Here is an 18,723-nt window from a genome sequence, read left to right as displayed (position 1 = left end):
ATATTTCCCCCCCAAATAACCACTTAGGCTCTGTTCACACCTAGTCATTTTGTTTTCAGACAGAAAGTCGGGTGATTTTTGACACGATTTTGTACAGGTCAAAAGGTCACCAATGTAAAAAGCAGAAAATGTCTGTAATCTGCGAAAAAAAAGAAGCTCCTGTACATCTCCCTCAATGCTACATTTTTATAGTTTGGTCATCTTCACGATAAATCCCACCTGACTTTGTTTTTTACTCGTTGCCTATATAGGTGGGTGCTCTGCGCCAACCACACAGAGCCGGTAAAGGGTTTCCTGGGGCGCTACCTCCGGCGGAAGCTGATCGAAACAGAAATGACCAACCGAGTACGAAACGTGGAGCTGGTGAAGATCATTGATTGGATCCCTAAGGTGTGGCAACATCTCAACCGCTTCCTGGAGGCTCATAGCTCCTCTGATGTCACCATCGGTGAGTGTCAGATAGAAAAGTCATAGATTTTCAATGAGGGGGGAGGCTTTGGGGAATGCAGTTGTCCTTTGTGCTACTGTATGCTCTGCCTGTCTAAGGTTGTAGCCATGGGGCTTGCTGGGTCTTGTTATATCAATAAAAAGTAGAGGCCTAAGTTCACCTTTTTTGGGAAAAATAATACATACAGAATTTTTTTTTGCATTTTCTTTTCCTGCAGGAGCCCCCAAATCATTGCACCTGTGATCAGTGAATAGCCAGTGTGCAATGTCAGGCTCCTGCAGACAATCGCTACAGTTTTCAGCCGTACCTCTGTATGGGTTATCAGTTTGAAAGCTGCAGGACTTGTTAGAGACCTTGCGATCCTCCACCTTCCATTTGAAGATGCTCCACAGATGCTCAATAGGGTTTAGTTCCGGAGACATGCTTGGCCAGTCCAACATGATAACAACCCCAAACACACCTCCAAGATGACCACTGCCTTGCTAAAGAAGCTGAGGGTAATGGTGATGGACTGGCCAAGCATGTCTCCAGACCAAAACCCTATTGAGCAGCCACTCCCACTTAAAGCCTGATTTCAACAGTGAGCATTTGTGCTGCAATTCTGAATAAAGACTAAATTCATGGCATTTGAAAAACAAATAGTGGCATGTTTAAGGGTTTTTCATTTTGTTCCAATTGTTTTTGCAGGTCCTCGCTTGTTCCTCTCCTGTCCCATGGATGTGGATGGCTCTAGGGTCTGGTTTACAGATCTCTGGAACTACTCAATCATTCCATATCTGCTGGAGGCCGTCAGGGAGGGGCTTCAGGTAAGACATCCTCATCTTTTGTTGCTTGACTGAATGGCAGCCATGTTAAGGCCATGTTTGTCTAGAACTCCCATTTTGATTACTGGTCTTCTGTTATCTAGTTGTACGGCAGGAGGGCACCATGGGAAGATCCTGCTAAGTGGGTGATGGACACGTACCCGTGGAGCGTTGTTCCCCAACAACATGAGTGGCCATCACTGCTGCAGCTGCGACCGGAAGATGTTGGATTTGACGGTTACTCTGTGCCAAGGGAGGGGGCCTCCAGCAAGCAAGCTCCATCTGGAGACGGTGAAGGAGATCCACTGGTAAGGAGACAATACACATCATACTGATATTTCATTCTGTGTCTGTGTGGATTCTAGAGCAGGCTTTTCCAACAAGGGTCCCACCAGAAGTTGTTTCTTAAGCATAGACAGATTGAGCTCCCACCTACAATGGCTACTGATGTATAAGGTCACAAAGGCTTGTAGCACCGATCCAAGCCGGAGGCTTCAGGAACTTACCGCTGGTACTCAGAGCTGGGGGGCAGGCATCTGAGAACACCAATTCCGAAGTGTAGTAAACCGAGGAAGTCACGGTGTATGGCCTTAGTTGATGCCTTTTGCCCACCCACCGGGGCTTGGTCACAGAGATTCTTTATGACCAAGCCCCAGTGGGCAGGCAAAACATGACAGGGGCTGTGGCATCGCCAGCTGAGGCCATACATTGTAAATACTGTCTCCTATGAGAAAGGGACCCTTCTTCCAATGACTGTCAATGAGAAATAGACCCTTCCTCTAATGACCAAGGGGCCCTTCTTCCAATGACCAACATTGAGAAAGGCACCTTTCTACCAATGATCACCATTGAGAAAAGGGCGTCTTCTTCCAATGACCACCAATGAGAAAGGCGTCCTTCTAATGACCACCATTGGGAAAGACACATGAAACGGAACGTCCCAGACTTCACTTGAGTGCTTCCATCATATACCGCTTCCTATCAGTCTGATTATAGATATCAGATATTCCAGCTGCTCACAAGCATACGAGACGAGACTTGTTTGTCTGCTGAACATGGAGTGTTTAATAGAACCAAGAATACAACCTTATATACAGTTTAAAGAGGAGGCAACCAGAATATAAATTAACATGAGCTAATTAACTAATCATTTACCCAGACTAGGCGACTCATAGATATGACCTTTCAGGGTAGACGTCACGTCTCCTCGCTCACCTGCTATACAATACACATTAGCATAAGTGTAAACACAGGACATCTTCACACAATAGCAGGGTCAATTAGCACAGAGAACAGACAGATGGCTGGAGGTGGTGGCATTAGCATCTCCTTACACTGTATGTCCCAACAGTATGAATCAGTCACTCTATATGGCATATACAGGGTCCCCAGGCATATAGCTCACAAAGAGCACCGTTCCCCCAAATGCCAGGGCACATAATCGCAAGGCAAGAGACTAGCATTCGGTCCCCTCCAAAAGTCTCTGTCCCGGGGTGAGTCTGTCACAACACTTCTTCCAAAGACCACCATTAGGAAAGGGGCCCTTCTTCCAATGACCATCATTGAGAAAGGGGCCCCTTCTTCCAATGACCATCATTGAGAAAGGGGCCCCTTCTTCCAATGACCATCATTGAGAATGGCACCTTTCTTCCAAAGACCACCATTGAGAAAGGCACACTCCTTCCTATGGTCACCATTGAGAAAGGCTTCCTTCCAATGAGAAAGACGTCCTTTTTCCAATAACCACCAATGAGAAACGTGTCTTTCCAAAGACCACCATTGAGAAAGGCACCCTTCTTCCTAAGACCACCACTGAGAAAGGGGCCCTTCTTCCAATGACCACCATTGAGAAAGGCACCCTTCTTCCTAAGACCACCACTGAGAAAGGGGCCCTTCTTCCAATGACCACCATTGAGAAAGGCACCCTTCTTCCAAAGACCACCACTGAGAAAGGGGCCCTTCTTCCAATGACCACCATTGAGAAAGGCACCCTTCTTCCAAAGACCACCACTGAGAAAGGGGCCCTTCTTCCAATGACCACCATTGAGAAAGGCACCTTTCTTCCAATGATCATCAATGTCTTAGTGACCAAAATGTCAGACCAGGCCAATACCAAATTCTGAAGTACTTCAGCATGAGCAGCTTACAGTATGTATTTTCTTCAGCACAAGTTTCCACTAAGAGTCCTTAAATACTTCCCTTTTACCTAGCAAGTGATGCCTGGTTTCTAGTGGCATGTTGTCTCTCTGATACTTCTGGGTCTGAGCCGTGGCGAAGGGCAGGATCTGTGTGAGGCAAAGGCATCTATCTAGCTGCTTCTCAAGCAAATGCAAAAAAATTATGTCCCAGCCTCCAAAAAGCTCCACTCCTTGCCACAGCTCAGACCAGCTAACAGCAATCACTCAGAGATTACTCAAAGTACTGAAGCCAGTACATCAGTATGAGAGCCAAATATTCCAGAAGTCACCAATGGCCACCTACATAGTGTCTCAGTATTGAGTCACTTTAACGTGAACCCATGGAGGGCAAAGGAAAAGGGTCACTTATCTCCCCAGAGGTGCATACTCACCTTTCCTCACTCCTGCCCAATAGCAAAGTGACTTACACAACACTTCCAGGTATGCGTGAGCTAAAGCCGGCCATATATGGATCGAAATTCGGCCAGTTCAGTTGAATTTGGCCAAATTTTGATCAGTCTATGAGCAGGCTGGCTGTACTGAAGTTGATCCATTGATTGACTTCAGTACAACCAGCTTCTTTTTTTTTTTCACCCGATCATGGCTGGTGGTGAAGGCCCCCTGCTGGCAGAACACAACAGCGCTGCAGGAGGGATTCCCCCATCCACACTCACTTTGTTGATGGAGGATTCAAAACAGGATTGCTCAAGCAATGTCCCTTTCCTTCAGCCTGTGATTGTAGGAAATAAAATCGCATAATGGATGCAAGTCACAGGTGGTAGGGCTAGGTGCCCAGCACTAACATGGGGGCAGGGGAAGGGGGGGGTCCATAGCCCTGTGTTGGCTCAGACCAGTCAGTTTGGAGCTTACACATTACTTTCTGATCTTGGTTCTGGCCACAAAACAAAATGGAAGGGGGTCAAGGAAAGTCGAGTACATTGTGCTAGGGAGGGAGAGAAAGAGAAGATCCAGCCCCCCCCATGAAAAAAAAAATTAAGTCAGCACTACAAATACGGTAGCTGCTGGCTTTTAATATAAGGACACTTACCTGTCCTGGAATCCAGTGATGTAGGCACCCCAGCCCGGTGGGGCAGAGGACGGGGGATCACTACTGGCGGAGCAGAGGGTCACCGCTGGCGGGGCAGAGGGTGGAGGATCACCGACGGCGGGTCTGAGGATGAGGGATCACCGCTATCGGGGCAGAGGACAGGACAGGTCACTCAGCAGGGATCCTTTCCCACACCGGCACAGCATGCAGCTGAGATCACATTCCTTTACACACAGCCATGATCTGCGCAGTGTGTATCTAGCTACTGCAGCTGCACTGCCGGTATGTCACAGGTCAGAAGTGCAACATGGCATCCAGCTGCACACTGTGGGGAAGAGGGGCTCTGTGCTGGGATCATTCAGGGGGGTACAACTGAAATCTGGGGGGGGCGTGCATGATCATTTATTAAATTGCTCCCTCTCATCTCTTTCTTCCAGATGAACATGTTAATGAGGCTTCAGGAAGCCGCCAACTACTCCAGCCCGCAGAGCTACGACAGCGACTCCAACAGCAACAGTCACCAAGACGACGTCCTGGACTCGTCGCTGGAGTCCGCGCTCTGACGCCACTCCGCTGCCTCGACAGACAGCGGAACAAAAGACACTTTATAGACTTTTTTTTGGGGGGTGCAGGTCACCCTTCCCGAATACCGTTTTTATTTGACAACGTGTAAGAAATATGGCTGCACTACTTGTAAGCGGCGGTAACGCCAAAACACTGAAAACATTTTTTAAGTTGTAGACAGAACGGGCCTCGTGGTGCCGGGCTGGAGGGGAAGAGAGTTCACTGCCTATGCTGCTGTAACCAAACACGAAAAAAAAAAAAAAGGCGTGCTGGACACTCCGCCTTCACATAATAACCTCACTGCAGATAGTTGCCGACTATGCTGCTTGCCTTGCTTTTGGCGTTAACCGGTGCTGGTTGGGGGGGGATTGGTGTCGGCTGCAGAACATTGTACAGCTATGCAGGACATAATCAGTCCCTCTCCTGAACCCCGGGAGTGTAAGGGCTCGCACCTGTGTTGCTTGAGAAACTTAAATGATAATTTGGTGAGCGTCAGTGGTCAATTCTGGGAGACTTTCAGACTTGCGATGAGACTTTAGAAGCCAAAAAAAAAAGACTAAGCCCCCTTACTGTTGTGATGGTCATTGAGTACATATAAACAAAGCTATGCCATGGGTTGGTCCGTTAGGTAGTTTTTTAAATAATTTATCCATGAACACACACAGGAGACAGATAGAATTCTGCATATTGCTGCCGAGGTCTTTGTACCTCTTTAAAGAGGACCTGTCATGTCTTTAAATGAGGTGCTACACAGTTCCCAAGAGCATCAGATAAGGTTTAACCTTCAGTCCCTGTACAGTCCTATTACTGAGAATGATGGCAGATGGGAGACCTAACCAATATAGCTTAATGGTTGACTTCTGCTCTTCCTGGGGAAAATGCTATCCCCACCCCATGTGACAGCAGTGGGTGTCTGGGGGGGTCACTCACAAGGGAGGTGGTCACCTGCTTATCCTCAACCTCTACCCATTATTTCTTTTCAGTCTGGAGGGTACTCCTCTTCAGGGAATGGAGGCTACACCGATACTAAGGGATCCAGAATAATAGGGAAGGATGTTTTTTCCAAAGTCCCAGTCAGTCCTGGATACAATAGGAAGTACCTATAGAGACTGTTGGCGTGATGCACAAGAAGCAGACTTTAGTACAAAATTCATTGTCCCCTTTTTAAAGATTTCTAAGGGTTTGGCATGCTGGAAACACAATTACCTCCTTCCTAGAGCAGCAACGTAATCAACACGTGCTATACATCAGCTGCCATTAGCTATCACTCAGGTAATACCTCTCACCCCACGTGATGCATAGAAGCCTTATGTATTGCTTTTGTGCACATCTTTAACAAATCGTTTCTGTGCATTTAATCCACGTCTTTCTATCCGTAAGTCACTTTGGGGGCAATAAATAAATTGTCATTGGTCACTGAAAACACATGGATTGCATTTAGAAAAATCTACAGCGGGGGGTGGGTAGAAGTGACGGGCGGGCAGAAGTGGCGGTCGGGCCAAGGGGCAGACAGAAAGTGGCGGCCGGGCCAAGGGGTAGGCAGAAGTGGCGGCCGGGCCAAGGGGCGGGCAGAAGTGGCGGCCAGGCCAAGGGGCGGGCAGAAGTGGCGGCCGGGCCAGGGGGAGGGCAGAAGTGGCGGGCGGGCAGAAGTGGCGGAAGGGGCAGGCAGAAGTGGCAGCCGGGCCAAGGGGCGAGCAGAAGTGGCGGCCGGGCCAAGGGGCGGGCAGAAGTGGCGGTCGGCCAAGGGGCGAGCAGAAGTGGCGGCCGGGCCAAGGGGGTAGGCAGAAGTGGCGGCTTCTTTATGCATTTTAGTAGGATGGAGTGCCCAAAAGAGTGTGGAAGCCACAACCCATTCTGCTGAAGTAGTTTACAGATGGTGGGGGTAGGGGGCATACTTTGGAGTTTTCACCCTGGGTGCTAAAGGGCCTTGTCCCAACACTGGGTGAGACACATCGAGGACAACCTTAAAATAATGCTGCATTTGGTGCTGATCGCTCAAGGCCTTAGTAGAAATTAAGACATGGTGCAAATAATGTAGCTACGGATAAAGTCAAGCCAATACAGTGCGTGGGTTCAACATTACAGCTCCAGTCAGAGCACATTTCACTTTCTAGTATTGTGCTATTTAATTTTGTTTGTGCGGGATCACCATCGGGGGATTTAGACAGCAGATTAGCCCAAATCACATTGCGCATTGGTACTCTCATCGGGGCAGAGTAGCACAAATGACAGTCAATGAAGTCCATCTACTTCTTCCAAAAAGGGCAGAGCAAAGAGTACTCCTTTTATAGACTCTTTGCAATAAAGAAGTTGTCTCATGAGCAATAAAAATCTAACTTCTGGTCTATTGATTCACGTGTACGCATCTCTGCCCGACAAAAAAAACACCTGTCAGCTCCTCCCCTGCAGAAAGCCCAATTTATGTGAAATGACTATTGTGGAGCTCAGACAGAGCTCTGTTGCTACTGCTCCTTCTAGTGTGACTGCATATGTTGGGCGCACTGGGGTTATTATCACTCATCTGGTGTCCCCACAGGGCATGTCCCTTCCTCCTGAGTAGCGGTAGTGCTGATCTCAGGCTCACACCTAGTGCCAGATTTAAGGACCATGAGTCACACTTAATTAGGTATTTACCTCCTATTAAGCAGTGTGGTCCAACAGTGGTGGGGGGGAGGGGGGCATGCTGTTGACTATACATAGCTCAGCATCCCCAGCACTGATTGATTGATTGATTGACATGGGACAAAGGGCTGAAGAGGAGTATGGAGAGATTCCTTCCTTAAAGTGTTAGAAAAAATGTAAAGATAAACTAACACTGTACCCCCTCCCCCATCACAGCTGTACTTACCTCCAGGGATGCCGAGTTGTCTCTCCTCCGTTCAGCGCTTCTGGAGCGGACCGGATTGATTCTGATTGGTCGGCACCTGCACAGTGAATCACTCTGGTTCAGCCCGGAAGCATTGCATAGAGAAGAGCGGGGATTTCAAATCCCCCACCAGCTGCAGGGGGTGCTGGTAGCTCAGGATCCCCAAAGGCAGGTATTGGGGGGGGGGATGTATGGTGTCAGTTCACATTTACATATTTTCCGAAAAGGTGGACTAACCCTTTCAGTCCACATCAATGGGGTTGATTTACTAAAACTGGAGTGTGTAAAATCCGGTGCAGCTGTGCATGACGGGCCAATCAGCTTCTAACTTCAGCTTGTTCAAAAAAAACAACTGAAGGCTGATTGGTTTCTATGAAGAGCTGCACCAGATTTTGCACCCTCCAGTTTTAGTAAATAAAATAAAAGACTTTGTCAGCTCCTCCCCTGCAGAAAGCCCAATTTATGTGAATTACTATTGTGGAGCTCAGACAGAGCTCTGTTGCTACTGCTCCTTCTAGTGTGACTGCATAGGTTGGGCACACTGAGGTCATTATCACTCGTCTGGTGTCCCCCACAGGGCATGCCCCTCCCCCCTGAGTAGCGGTAGTGCTGATCTCAGGCTCACACCTAGTGCCAGAGTCGAGGATCATCAGTCACACCTCTATTCACCTCTTATTGAGCAGTGTGGTCCAACAGTGGTGGAGGGAGAGGGGGGGGGGGCATGCTGTTGACCATACACAGCTCAGCATCCCCAGCACTGATTGATTGACATAGAACCAAGGGGCTAAAGAGGAAGACCACCACTGATGGAACATAATGTATAATACTCCATATTCCTTTTATATAGAACAGAAGTCTTGACAATACAGTGACTTCTGGGTCTCTTCCGGCGTAAAAAAAACCCGCAAATCACAAAAAATGCTGCACTGAATATACTGAACACATTGCCAGGCATAGGTGTGCGCAGCCTGTTGCATTAGGGTGTGCGCCTGAAAGCGCAAAAAAATAGTATTGATCTCTCAGTGTGTTCATTCAGAAAGGGAAGGGGCCCCACTCATCCTGAAATATCATCTATGTGTGCCCACTGCAGTAGCCAATGGGAGAGGAGGGAAGCCAGCCATGCTGTGGGAGAGGACCCCGGGTAGCAGGGGGAATCTGCACTGCAGGGTGTGCCTGGGCACACCCTGTGCGCACGCCTATGTTGCCAGGTGAGCCTTCAACACCCTTCCCCCGCACCCACACACACACAAGGGCCACTAAAATACTCATCGATCCCCTTCACACACACAAGGGCCACTAAATACCGTATTTATCGGGTATAGCGCTCTCCCGCGTATAGCGCGCACCCCTAAAGTTGCCCCCATTCCTGTGGAACAAAATAGTTTTTTGTACTTAGTTTTGGTGTCTTGCGCGGCGTCCATCGGCGAATCCGGCGTCCGTCTGCGGCTTCGGGTGTCCTCTTCGTCGGGTCCTCGCGTCCTCCCCGCTCGTTTCCCGCGCCGAGTTTTGAATACTGCACCAGCATATACCGAGCGCAGTACACTCGGGCAGGCTCGGCAACTGTCGCGCTCACGTCCTGTACGTCCAGGACGTGACTGCGGAAGAAGCTGAGACTGGCCGACTATACCCGAGTGTACTGCGCTCGGTATATGTCGGCGCAGTATTCAAAACTCGGCGCGCACCCACGATTTTGCCCTAATTTTCAGGGCAAAAAAGTGCGCGATATACGCCGATAAATACGGTACTCATCGATCCCCTTCACACACACACACAAGGGCCACTGAATACTCATCGATCCCCTTCACACACACAAGGGCCACTAAATACTCATCGATCCCCTTCACACACACAAGGGCCACTAAATACTCATCGATCCCCTTCACACACAAGGGCCACTGAATACTCATCGATCCCCTTCACACACACAAGGGCCACTAAATACTCATCGATCCCCTTCACACACACAAGGGCCACTGAATACTCATCGATCCCCTTCACACACACAAGGGCCACTAAATACTCATCGATCCCCTTCACACACACACAAGGGCCACTAAATACTCATCAACCCCCTTCACACACACACAAGGGCCACTAAATACTCATCAACCCCCTTCACACACACACAGGGGCCACTAAATACTCATCGATCCCCTTCACAAACACACAAGGGCCACTAAATACTCATCGATCCCCTTCACACACACAAGGGCCACTAAATACTCATCGATCCCCTTCACACACACAAGGGTCACTTTATCTATTATGCAACAACCTCCGTGGCTCATTTGAATAAACTGTGAGAATTTTAAAGCCTCCGAAACGCCAAATGTCACGTCTATCCAGTGAAACGCGTAACACAAAAAAAAAAACGAAAGTACATTTATAAAAAAAAAAAAAGTTGAGTTCTGGCACTGAAATCGGCTACCGTGAATACGGCTGGATACATTTCATATCACTGATCTCACATATAAAAAAATAAAATAATAATATGATATATTTATAGTGATGGGATTCTGTACATAAATCACGATTCTGTGTCTATATAAAAACGCGTCAGCTTGTGAATAACACTGTATTGTACCCCCCCCCCCCCCCCCAACGTCAGGAAGCGGGTCTGCCTGTACGCAGCCTTTGTAACGGGAAAATTAGTCTTATTATTATTTTTTTTTACCAATCATTTTCCAGCTCATCCAATCAGTGGATTACGACTGTTATTATTTCCTCGGTCTGGGAGATTGTTGAATAAAAACATTGCAAAGGGCAGAGTGCGTGCAAAGTGCAGCGACCAATAGGGGCAAGACTTCACCTAGAGCGGCGATGAGTACACATGCGCAATTTGTTTAGTTTTTCCGAATTAGGGGCCAGATTCAGGTAGATTTGCGGCGGTCTAACGTATCCCATTTACGTTACACTGCCGCAAGTTTTACGGGCAAGTGCTTGATTCACAAAGCACTTGCCTGTAAACTTATGGCGGCGTAGCGTAAATCCGTCCGGCGCAAGCCCGCCTAATTCAAATGGGACGTGTATCATTTAAATTAGGCGCGTTCCCGCGCATGCTCCGTTTTCTAATTTCCCGTCGTGCTTTGCGCGAAATGACATCGCACCGACGGAATTTTTTGAACGGCGACGTGCGTTACGTCCTTTCCTATTTCCGGACGACTTACACAAAAAAAAAAATTCAAATTCGACACAGGAACGACGGCCATACTTTAACATGGCTGGTCTAAATATAAGCCATGAAATAGCAGCCGTAACTTTACGCCGGGAAAAGCCGACTAGCGACGACGTAAGAGAATGCGACGAACGCGCGTATCTTCGTGGATCGCAGTAAACAGCTAATTAGCATACCCGACGCGGAAAACGACGCGAACTCCACCCAGCGGGCGCCGAAGTATTGCATCCTAAGATCCGAAGCCGTACGCCTGTCGGATCGAAGCCAGAAGCCGTCGTATCTTGGTTTGAGGATTCAAACTAAAGATACGACGCGGCAAATTTGAAAGTACGCCGGCGTATCAGTAGATACTCCGGCGTACTTTTTCTGTGAATCTGGCCCTTTGTTTTTAACGAATTTTCGACAAATTAGTTAATTTGGAAAAATATCGTAATTAACTTCCTGGGCTGAGATGTTCACAAACGTCCAAAACAGATTGTGGGCGTGGCGGCAGCATAAGGGGGTGAGCTTTGTCACCCACACATGTGCGTCACTAGGTGGCCAATGTTTCTATGCTGAGGGCATAGAGACCGGTCTCTCCAGATCGGCCCCTGGAGACTGAGGAAATGCTTCCTCCTGCCTGCAGCAGGATTGTAACATCGTCTCAGCCTAGCCAAAGTCACCGGACTGGAGCTCAGTGATGACTTTTTAACCACTTGAGGACCGCCTAACGTCGATATACGTCGGCAGAATGGCACAGGCACGTCGCCTTTAAGAGCCCAGCCGTGGGTCGGTCGCGTGCGCCGCCGGCCCGAAGCTCCGTGATCGCGCCCACGGACCCGATTGTGTAAACACACCTTCCCCGTTCTCCGCTGTGGCAATGTCAGTGATCGTCAGTGGGCACAGGTACGTCGCCTTTAAGAGCCCAGCCGTGAGTCGCGCGCGCGCCGCCGGCCCGAAGCTCCGCGGACCCGATCGTGTAAACACACCTTCCCCGTTCTCCGCTGTGGCAATGTCAGTGGGCACAGGTACGTCACCTTTAAGAGCCCAGCCGTGGGTCGCACCCGCAGAACCGATCGCCGCCGGTGTCCCGCGATCGGTCACAGGAGCTGAAGAACGGGGAGAGGTCAGTGTAAACACAGCTTCCCCGTTCTTCGCAGTGGCGCTGTCATTGATCGTCTGTTCCCTGATATAGGGAAACACGATCAATGACGTCACACGTCCAGCTCCCGCCCCCCTACAGTTAGAAACACATATGAGGTCACACTTAACCCCTACAGCGCCCCCTAGTGGTTAACTCCTAAACTGCAATTGTCATTTTCATAGTAAGCAGTGCATTTTTATAGCACTTTTCGCTGTGAAAATTACAATGGTCCCCAAAAACGTGTTAAAAGTGTCCGATGCGTTCCGCCATAATGTCGCAGTCACGAAAAAAAACGCTGATCGCCGCCATTAGTAGTAAAAAAAAAAAAAATATTAATAAAATATTAACAAAAAATGCCATAAAACTATCCCCTATTTTTGTAAACGCTATACATTTTGCGCAAACCAATCGATAAACGCTTATTGCGATTTTTTTTAACCAAAAATAGGTAGAAGAATACGTATCGGCCTAAACTGAGGAAAAAAAAGTTTTTTTATATATTTTTGGGGGATATTTATTATAGCAAAAAGTAAAAAATATAGATTTTTTTTCTAAATTGTCGCTCTATTTTTTGTTTAAAGTGCAAAAAATAAAAACCGCAGAGGTGATCAAATACCACCAAAAGAAAGCTCTATTTGTGGGGAAAAAAAGGATGCCAATTTTGTTTTGGGAGCCACGTCGCACGACCGCGCAATTGTCAGTTAAAGCGACGCAGCGCCGAATCGCAAAAAAAATGGCCTGGTCCTTTTACCTTAATAATTGGTCGGGGTCTTAAGTGGTTAAAGCAATTAATCGATCACTTTCCATGTCTTAGAATTAGCCGCATCAGAAAAGGGACACGGCTACTCCAATCATAACATCAATCCTTTCCGATTGGTCGTTGCACTTTGCACATCACTGTTTTTTTTTTTATGAAATAAAAGGATACATTCTATCAATAAATTCTATACTACAAAACTGCTTCCGCCGTTCGACTATCAATGACCGCCGATCGCCGACCACCCCCAACCGACTCTATGCAACACTAGAATGATGTAACGCAGACCGCAAAAGGAACCTGTTTGCAAAAAAAAAGGCATTAATAATAATAATGAAAAAATATATATAAAAAGCCCCCTAAGCTCCGCCTCTGTACATTTTTTGGGTTTGATGTGAATGCGGAAAGGATCGCGTATTACATTTGTTTTTTTTTTCGTCTGTTAATAATCGTTTTCTGGATCGTAACAGAAAAACAGACGGAAATTTATCTTGTTTTTATGCCGAGATGTAAATTTTCACCTTGTAACATAGGAGGAACGTTGTACATATTTCATGAAATTGCTGCATTTTGATGAGAATTTTCTAGACTTTTTTTTAAAAGCAAAAAAAATAAATAAAAAAAAGTTAGGAATTTGGGTATTTATTTTTTTTTTTTTGCCTCCGTTTTTTTTTTTTCGGTTACATTTTTGTTTTATGAATTTAAACGCATGGTCAGCGCCGATCATGTCTCGTGTTAAGACGAACAAAACTTGATGATTGTACCAGTCTTAAATTATTACTGAATAAATAAAATTCATGCCTATTTATCCAGTCTTTGTTTCGGGCGTCCATGATTTATCAGATCGGGTGGCGGGCACTGATGTGACTGTACATTGTGGGGTAGATCCGCGTACCTCCGCTGCGCCCGACGCAGATGTGAGATACGCTACGCCGCTGTAACTTACCTGGCTTTGGTTTGAATCCGCAATGAATTCGCGCCGTAAGCTACGGCGGCGTAGTGTATCTCTCGCGGCCGATTTCAAATTGAATGAATGAATGACTTGTATAGCGCAACGCATGCGAACTGAATCGCCTCTGGGCGCTTTTTCCAGCCAGTATCTGCTTGGCTGGTGCGGTCATTTTTACCCCGTAGGATCATGACACGCTAGGGACACACAGTCATACACACATAAATACACATATATACTGGGCCAATTTTGAACGAGATCCAATTTACCTACCAGCATGTCTTTGGGCGGGTAGGGGGCGTGTTTCATTTTAAATGAAGCGCGTCCCCGCGCTGAACAAACTGCGCATGCGCCGTCCCTAAAATTTTCCGCCGTGCATTACGCTAAATGACGTCTCAAGGACGTCATTGTTTTCAACGTGAACGTAAATAGCGTCTAGCCCCATTCACGGACGACTTACGCAAACGACATAAGATTTTCAAAATTAGACGCGGGAAGGACGGCCATACTTAACATTGCGTACGCCTCATAGAAGCAGGAGTAACGTTACGCCGGAAAAAGCCTTACGCCAACGACGTAAAAAAATCCGCCGGGCGCACGTACGTTTCTGAATCGACGTATCTAGCTCATTTGCATGTTCTACGCCGAACTCAACGGAAGCGCCACCTAGCGGCCAGCGTAAATATTGCACCCTAAGATACGACGGCATAGGAGACTTACGCCGCTCGTATCTTAGCCTAATTTAAGCGTATCTGGTTTCCAGAATACGCTTAAATTTACGACGGCGTAGATTCAGAGTTACGACGACGTATCTACTGAATCTAGCCCTGTATATGTAAAGCGCTGCGTAAATTGACGGCGCTATATAAGTACCTAAATAATAATATATTGTTTTCGTTAAAGAGAACCTGTCAAACAGTAAGATGGAAAATAACAAGTCTGGCATAAAAAAATTATTTTCACTTCTGTTCATTTTAAGACACAGCAGAGAGACCTTTGGGTTATAGTGCCACCTGCAGGAGTAGGAAGTTGCTGATGGCCAAGCTCTCCACCTACTAGGACAGGGGGGCGGACTTAAAATTCCCGGGGGTCCAATCAGTATATTTGCTTCCAACAGAGGTCTGAATCTCAGGTTTGTCTTATGACTCAGATCCTTCACATCACAGTTACCCCTTTCATCAGTACCCCCCCCCCCCACTTTTACATCACTACCCCCCCTTTACATCACAGCCTACCCCTATACATTAAGGGCCCCCCTTTGCATCACTGCACCTTCTGTTACAATACAGCCCCATTTACATTATAGCACCCCCCCTCTACATCTCAGCTCCTCTTTACTGTACATCCCGCCCTTTACATCACAGCCCCCCCCCCCCCCACATCAAAGTCCTCCCATATACAGCACAGTGCACCTCTTTACAATACAGTCTCCCTTTTATATCACAGCTTCCCTTTTACATTGCAACCCCCCCTTTATATCACAGCTCCCCCCCACATCAAAGTCCTCCCAAATACATCACAGTGCACCGCTTTACAATACAGCCCCCCTTTACATTGCAACCCCCCCTTTACATCACCCCCCCCCCCCCCCACATCAAAGTCCTCCCAAATACATCACAGTGCACCGCTTTACAATACAGCCCCCCTTTACATTGCAACCCCCCCTTTATATCACAGCTCCCCCCCACATCAAAGTCCTCCCAAATACATCACAGTGCACCGCTTTACAATACAGTCCCCCTTTACATTGCAACCCCCCCTTTACATCACAGTCCCCCCCCCCCCCACATCAAAGTCCTCCCAAATACATCACAGTGCACCGCTTTACAATACAGCCCCCCTTTACATTGCAACCCCCCCTTTACATCACAGTCCCCCCCCCCCACATCAAAGTCCTCCCAAATACATCACAGTGCACCGCTTTACAATACAGTCCCCCTTTTATATCACAGCTCCCCTTTACATTGCAACCCCCCCCCCCCCTTTTAACATCAAAGTCCTCCTAAATACATCACAGTGCACTGCTTTACAATAGAGCCCCCCTTTTATATCACAGCTCTCCCTTTACATTGCAACCCCCCCTTCCCCCCTTTACATCACAGTCCCCCCCACATCAAAATCCTCCCAAATACATCACAGTGCACCGCTTTACAATACAGCCCCCCTTTTACATCACAGCTCCCACTTTACATTGCAATTCTGCTTTACATCACAGCCCCCCCCTTTGTATTACAGCCCTCTATTATTTGCATCAAAGTCACCCCCCATTTACATCACAGTGCACCACTTTACAATACAGTCCCCCTTATATGTCACAGTCCCCCTTTACATCACAGCCCTCTCTTTACATCAAACCCCCACTTCACATTACAGTCCCCCCCCGCATCATTACAGTGCACCTCTTTACAATACAGCCCCCCCCCCCCATTACATCACAGTGCCCTCCTTTACATCACAGCCCTCCTTTCACTGTCAACTTGCAAAATAGAGCAGCCCTGGCCCTCTGTCCAGACCTGTTACACCTCCTGCCCTCTACTCTGCTGTGAAGATGACAGCATTGGCAGCAGTGGGGGGGGGGGGGGGGGGGAGAACACACAGACAGCTAAATGATGCGGCAGTCTAGAGAGGACTGTCACTCGGTCAGGATCTGGACCGCGGTCCACCAGTTAGTGATGCCTGTACTAGGGCAAACTATGGCCCACGGCCACATCTGGCCAACAAATTGTATCTGGCCCTCAGCAACAATTTTCCAGCTGGCTGGCATTAGCGTTTGTTTGTAATATGGAGTCTAATGCATCCGCTGCCAGACAGCCATGGCCCTCCTCCAGTCACCTTGAATGTAACGGGGGACTTTGATAGCCACACCTGGATGTAAGGGGGGACTTTGAAGGACCCTCCTGGATCTAAGAGGGTACTCTGATTGGCACACCTGGATGTAAGGGGGGACTCTGATGGGCCCTCTTAGATCCAGGAGGGCCCATCGACATATCACCTAAGATCCAAGAGGGCCCATCAGAGTCCCCCCTTAGATCCAGGAGTGCCAATCAGAGTCCCCCTTAGACCCAGGAGTGCCAATCAGAGTCCCCCTTGATCCAGGAGGGCCAATCAGAGTGCCCCTTAGATCCAGGAGGGCCCATCGACATATCACCTAAGATCCAAGGGGGACTCTGATTGGCCCTCCTAGATCTAAGGGGGACTCTGATTGGCACTCCTGGGTCTAGGGAAAGATGTTGATGGGCCCTCCTGGATCGAAGGGAAACTCTGATGGGCACTCCTGGATGTAAGGGAATACTCGGCTTAGGGGTCGGCTCTCCTGGATGTAGAAGGGGACTCTTCAAAATCCACAATGTGGTCCTCATACTGAAAAATGTGGAGACTCCTGTACTAGGGATAGCTCATTTCTTTTCCCCTAGCATCAGGGAGTAAGGACCTAAACTCCCTATTGGGGATCTTAGTTCCCTTCTTTTTTGCAAGGTATTGTCATCAGGACATTTAATCAACAACTGACAGGCTGGGCTTAGTAGGTCCGTGTTTTCTACACAGGGGTCACAACATATGACCACGTCCTTGTCTGCTCTGCCACAGCACCCCCCTATTTTGCCTAAGAACACATTCACGAATGGTACAAAAAAATCCTCCGAAATGCAACTTCTCCCAATCATCCAAGAACAGTTTGATGAGGAACAATGTCTTTTCCAGCATGATGGAGCACCTTGCTTACCAGAAGGCAAAAGTGATAACTAAGTGGCTTGAAGAACAAAACATTGACATTTTGGCCAGCAAACTCCCCAGACCTTAATCCCATTGAGAACTTCTGTTCATTCCTCAAAAAGAAAAAACGCCCACAAATTCTGACAAACTCCAAGCATTGATTATGGAAGAATAGGGGGGGTCATCAGTCGGGATGTGGCCCAGAAGATGATGACAGCATCCCGGGGAGGTCTTGAAAAAGAAGAGTCAACACTGCAAATATTGACTCTTTACATAAAAGTAATGTAATTGTCAATAAAGGCTTCTGACACTTATGAAATGTTGTAACTATACTTCAATATCCCATAGTGACATCTGACAAAAAGATCTAAAAGCACTGAAGCCGCAGACTTTGTGAAAATTAATATTTGTGTCATTCTCAAAACTTTTGGCCACGGCTGTATGATAATGTATTGTGGACACTGTAATGCAAAGCAGCCGCGGACTGACCATTGAGTCACTCGGGAACTGCCCGAGGGCCCCATCAGGGATGCCAGGCTCTATAAAACCAGGGACAGTATGTAAAAATCTATGTTTTTTTTTTTACATCTGTCCCTGATATGTCCGAAACCGACATGCTTTTGATGTGAAAATCCTGAGATTTTAGCTGCCCCGCCTCTGCACTGCCTCCTGGCATGGTGGCTATCTGTAAACTCAGGGGCCCCATAATCTTCTATTGCCCGGGGGCCCCATGAGTTGTCAGTCCGCCCCTGGTGCAAAGGGAGGTTTGGGGGAAAGGTAATGAAATACAAGCAGAACCGCAATATCAAATATGACCACAAGATGTCAGGCTTGTCATGTTAAATAATGTCACATTGTCACCATAAAATGTAACACATCCTGAAAGTATTCATTACATTCATTTCTATAGAGCTGACAATGTACACCGGGGGGGGGGGGGGGGGTCTCCAAACTGTGGCCCCCTGATGTTTTGGAACCCTTTGCTTGCCTATTACTTCTAGGAATTTTGACCCATCATTGCCAACGAAAATAGGGCACTATTCCTCCCAATGACTCCAAATATTTCTCACCCGAATACCAAAAAATCGAGCAATGTTTATTT

At 47.7% G+C, this 18,723-nt stretch overlaps 1 protein-coding gene across 10 annotated transcripts in view; it reads left to right on the top strand.

Annotated features, from left to right (window-relative positions):
• NAV2 (neuron navigator 2) overlaps window positions 1-6,054 on the top strand; it is a 286,033-nt gene extending 279,979 nt beyond the window's left edge. For all 10 annotated transcript variants that reach the window (XM_040327916.1, XM_040327913.1, XM_040327912.1 and 7 more), the window contains 4 exons: window positions 252-448; window positions 1,136-1,254; window positions 1,356-1,559; window positions 4,914-6,054. In XM_040327916.1, the coding sequence (XP_040183850.1) occupies window positions 252-448; window positions 1,136-1,254; window positions 1,356-1,559; window positions 4,914-5,039 (646 nt within the window). In that variant the 3' untranslated portion in view covers window positions 5,040-6,054. The remainder of the gene's footprint in view (window positions 1-251; window positions 449-1,135; window positions 1,255-1,355; window positions 1,560-4,913) is intronic.
• The last annotated feature ends 12,669 nt before the right edge of the window (window positions 6,055-18,723 follow it).

This window comes from Rana temporaria, chromosome 11 (genome assembly GCF_905171775.1).
Source record: "Rana temporaria chromosome 11, aRanTem1.1, whole genome shotgun sequence".
Classification (NCBI taxonomy): Eukaryota; Metazoa; Chordata; class Amphibia; order Anura; family Ranidae; genus Rana; species Rana temporaria.
Note: the sequence above shows the minus strand (reverse complement) of the source record. Positions and strands in the feature narration are given on the sequence as shown.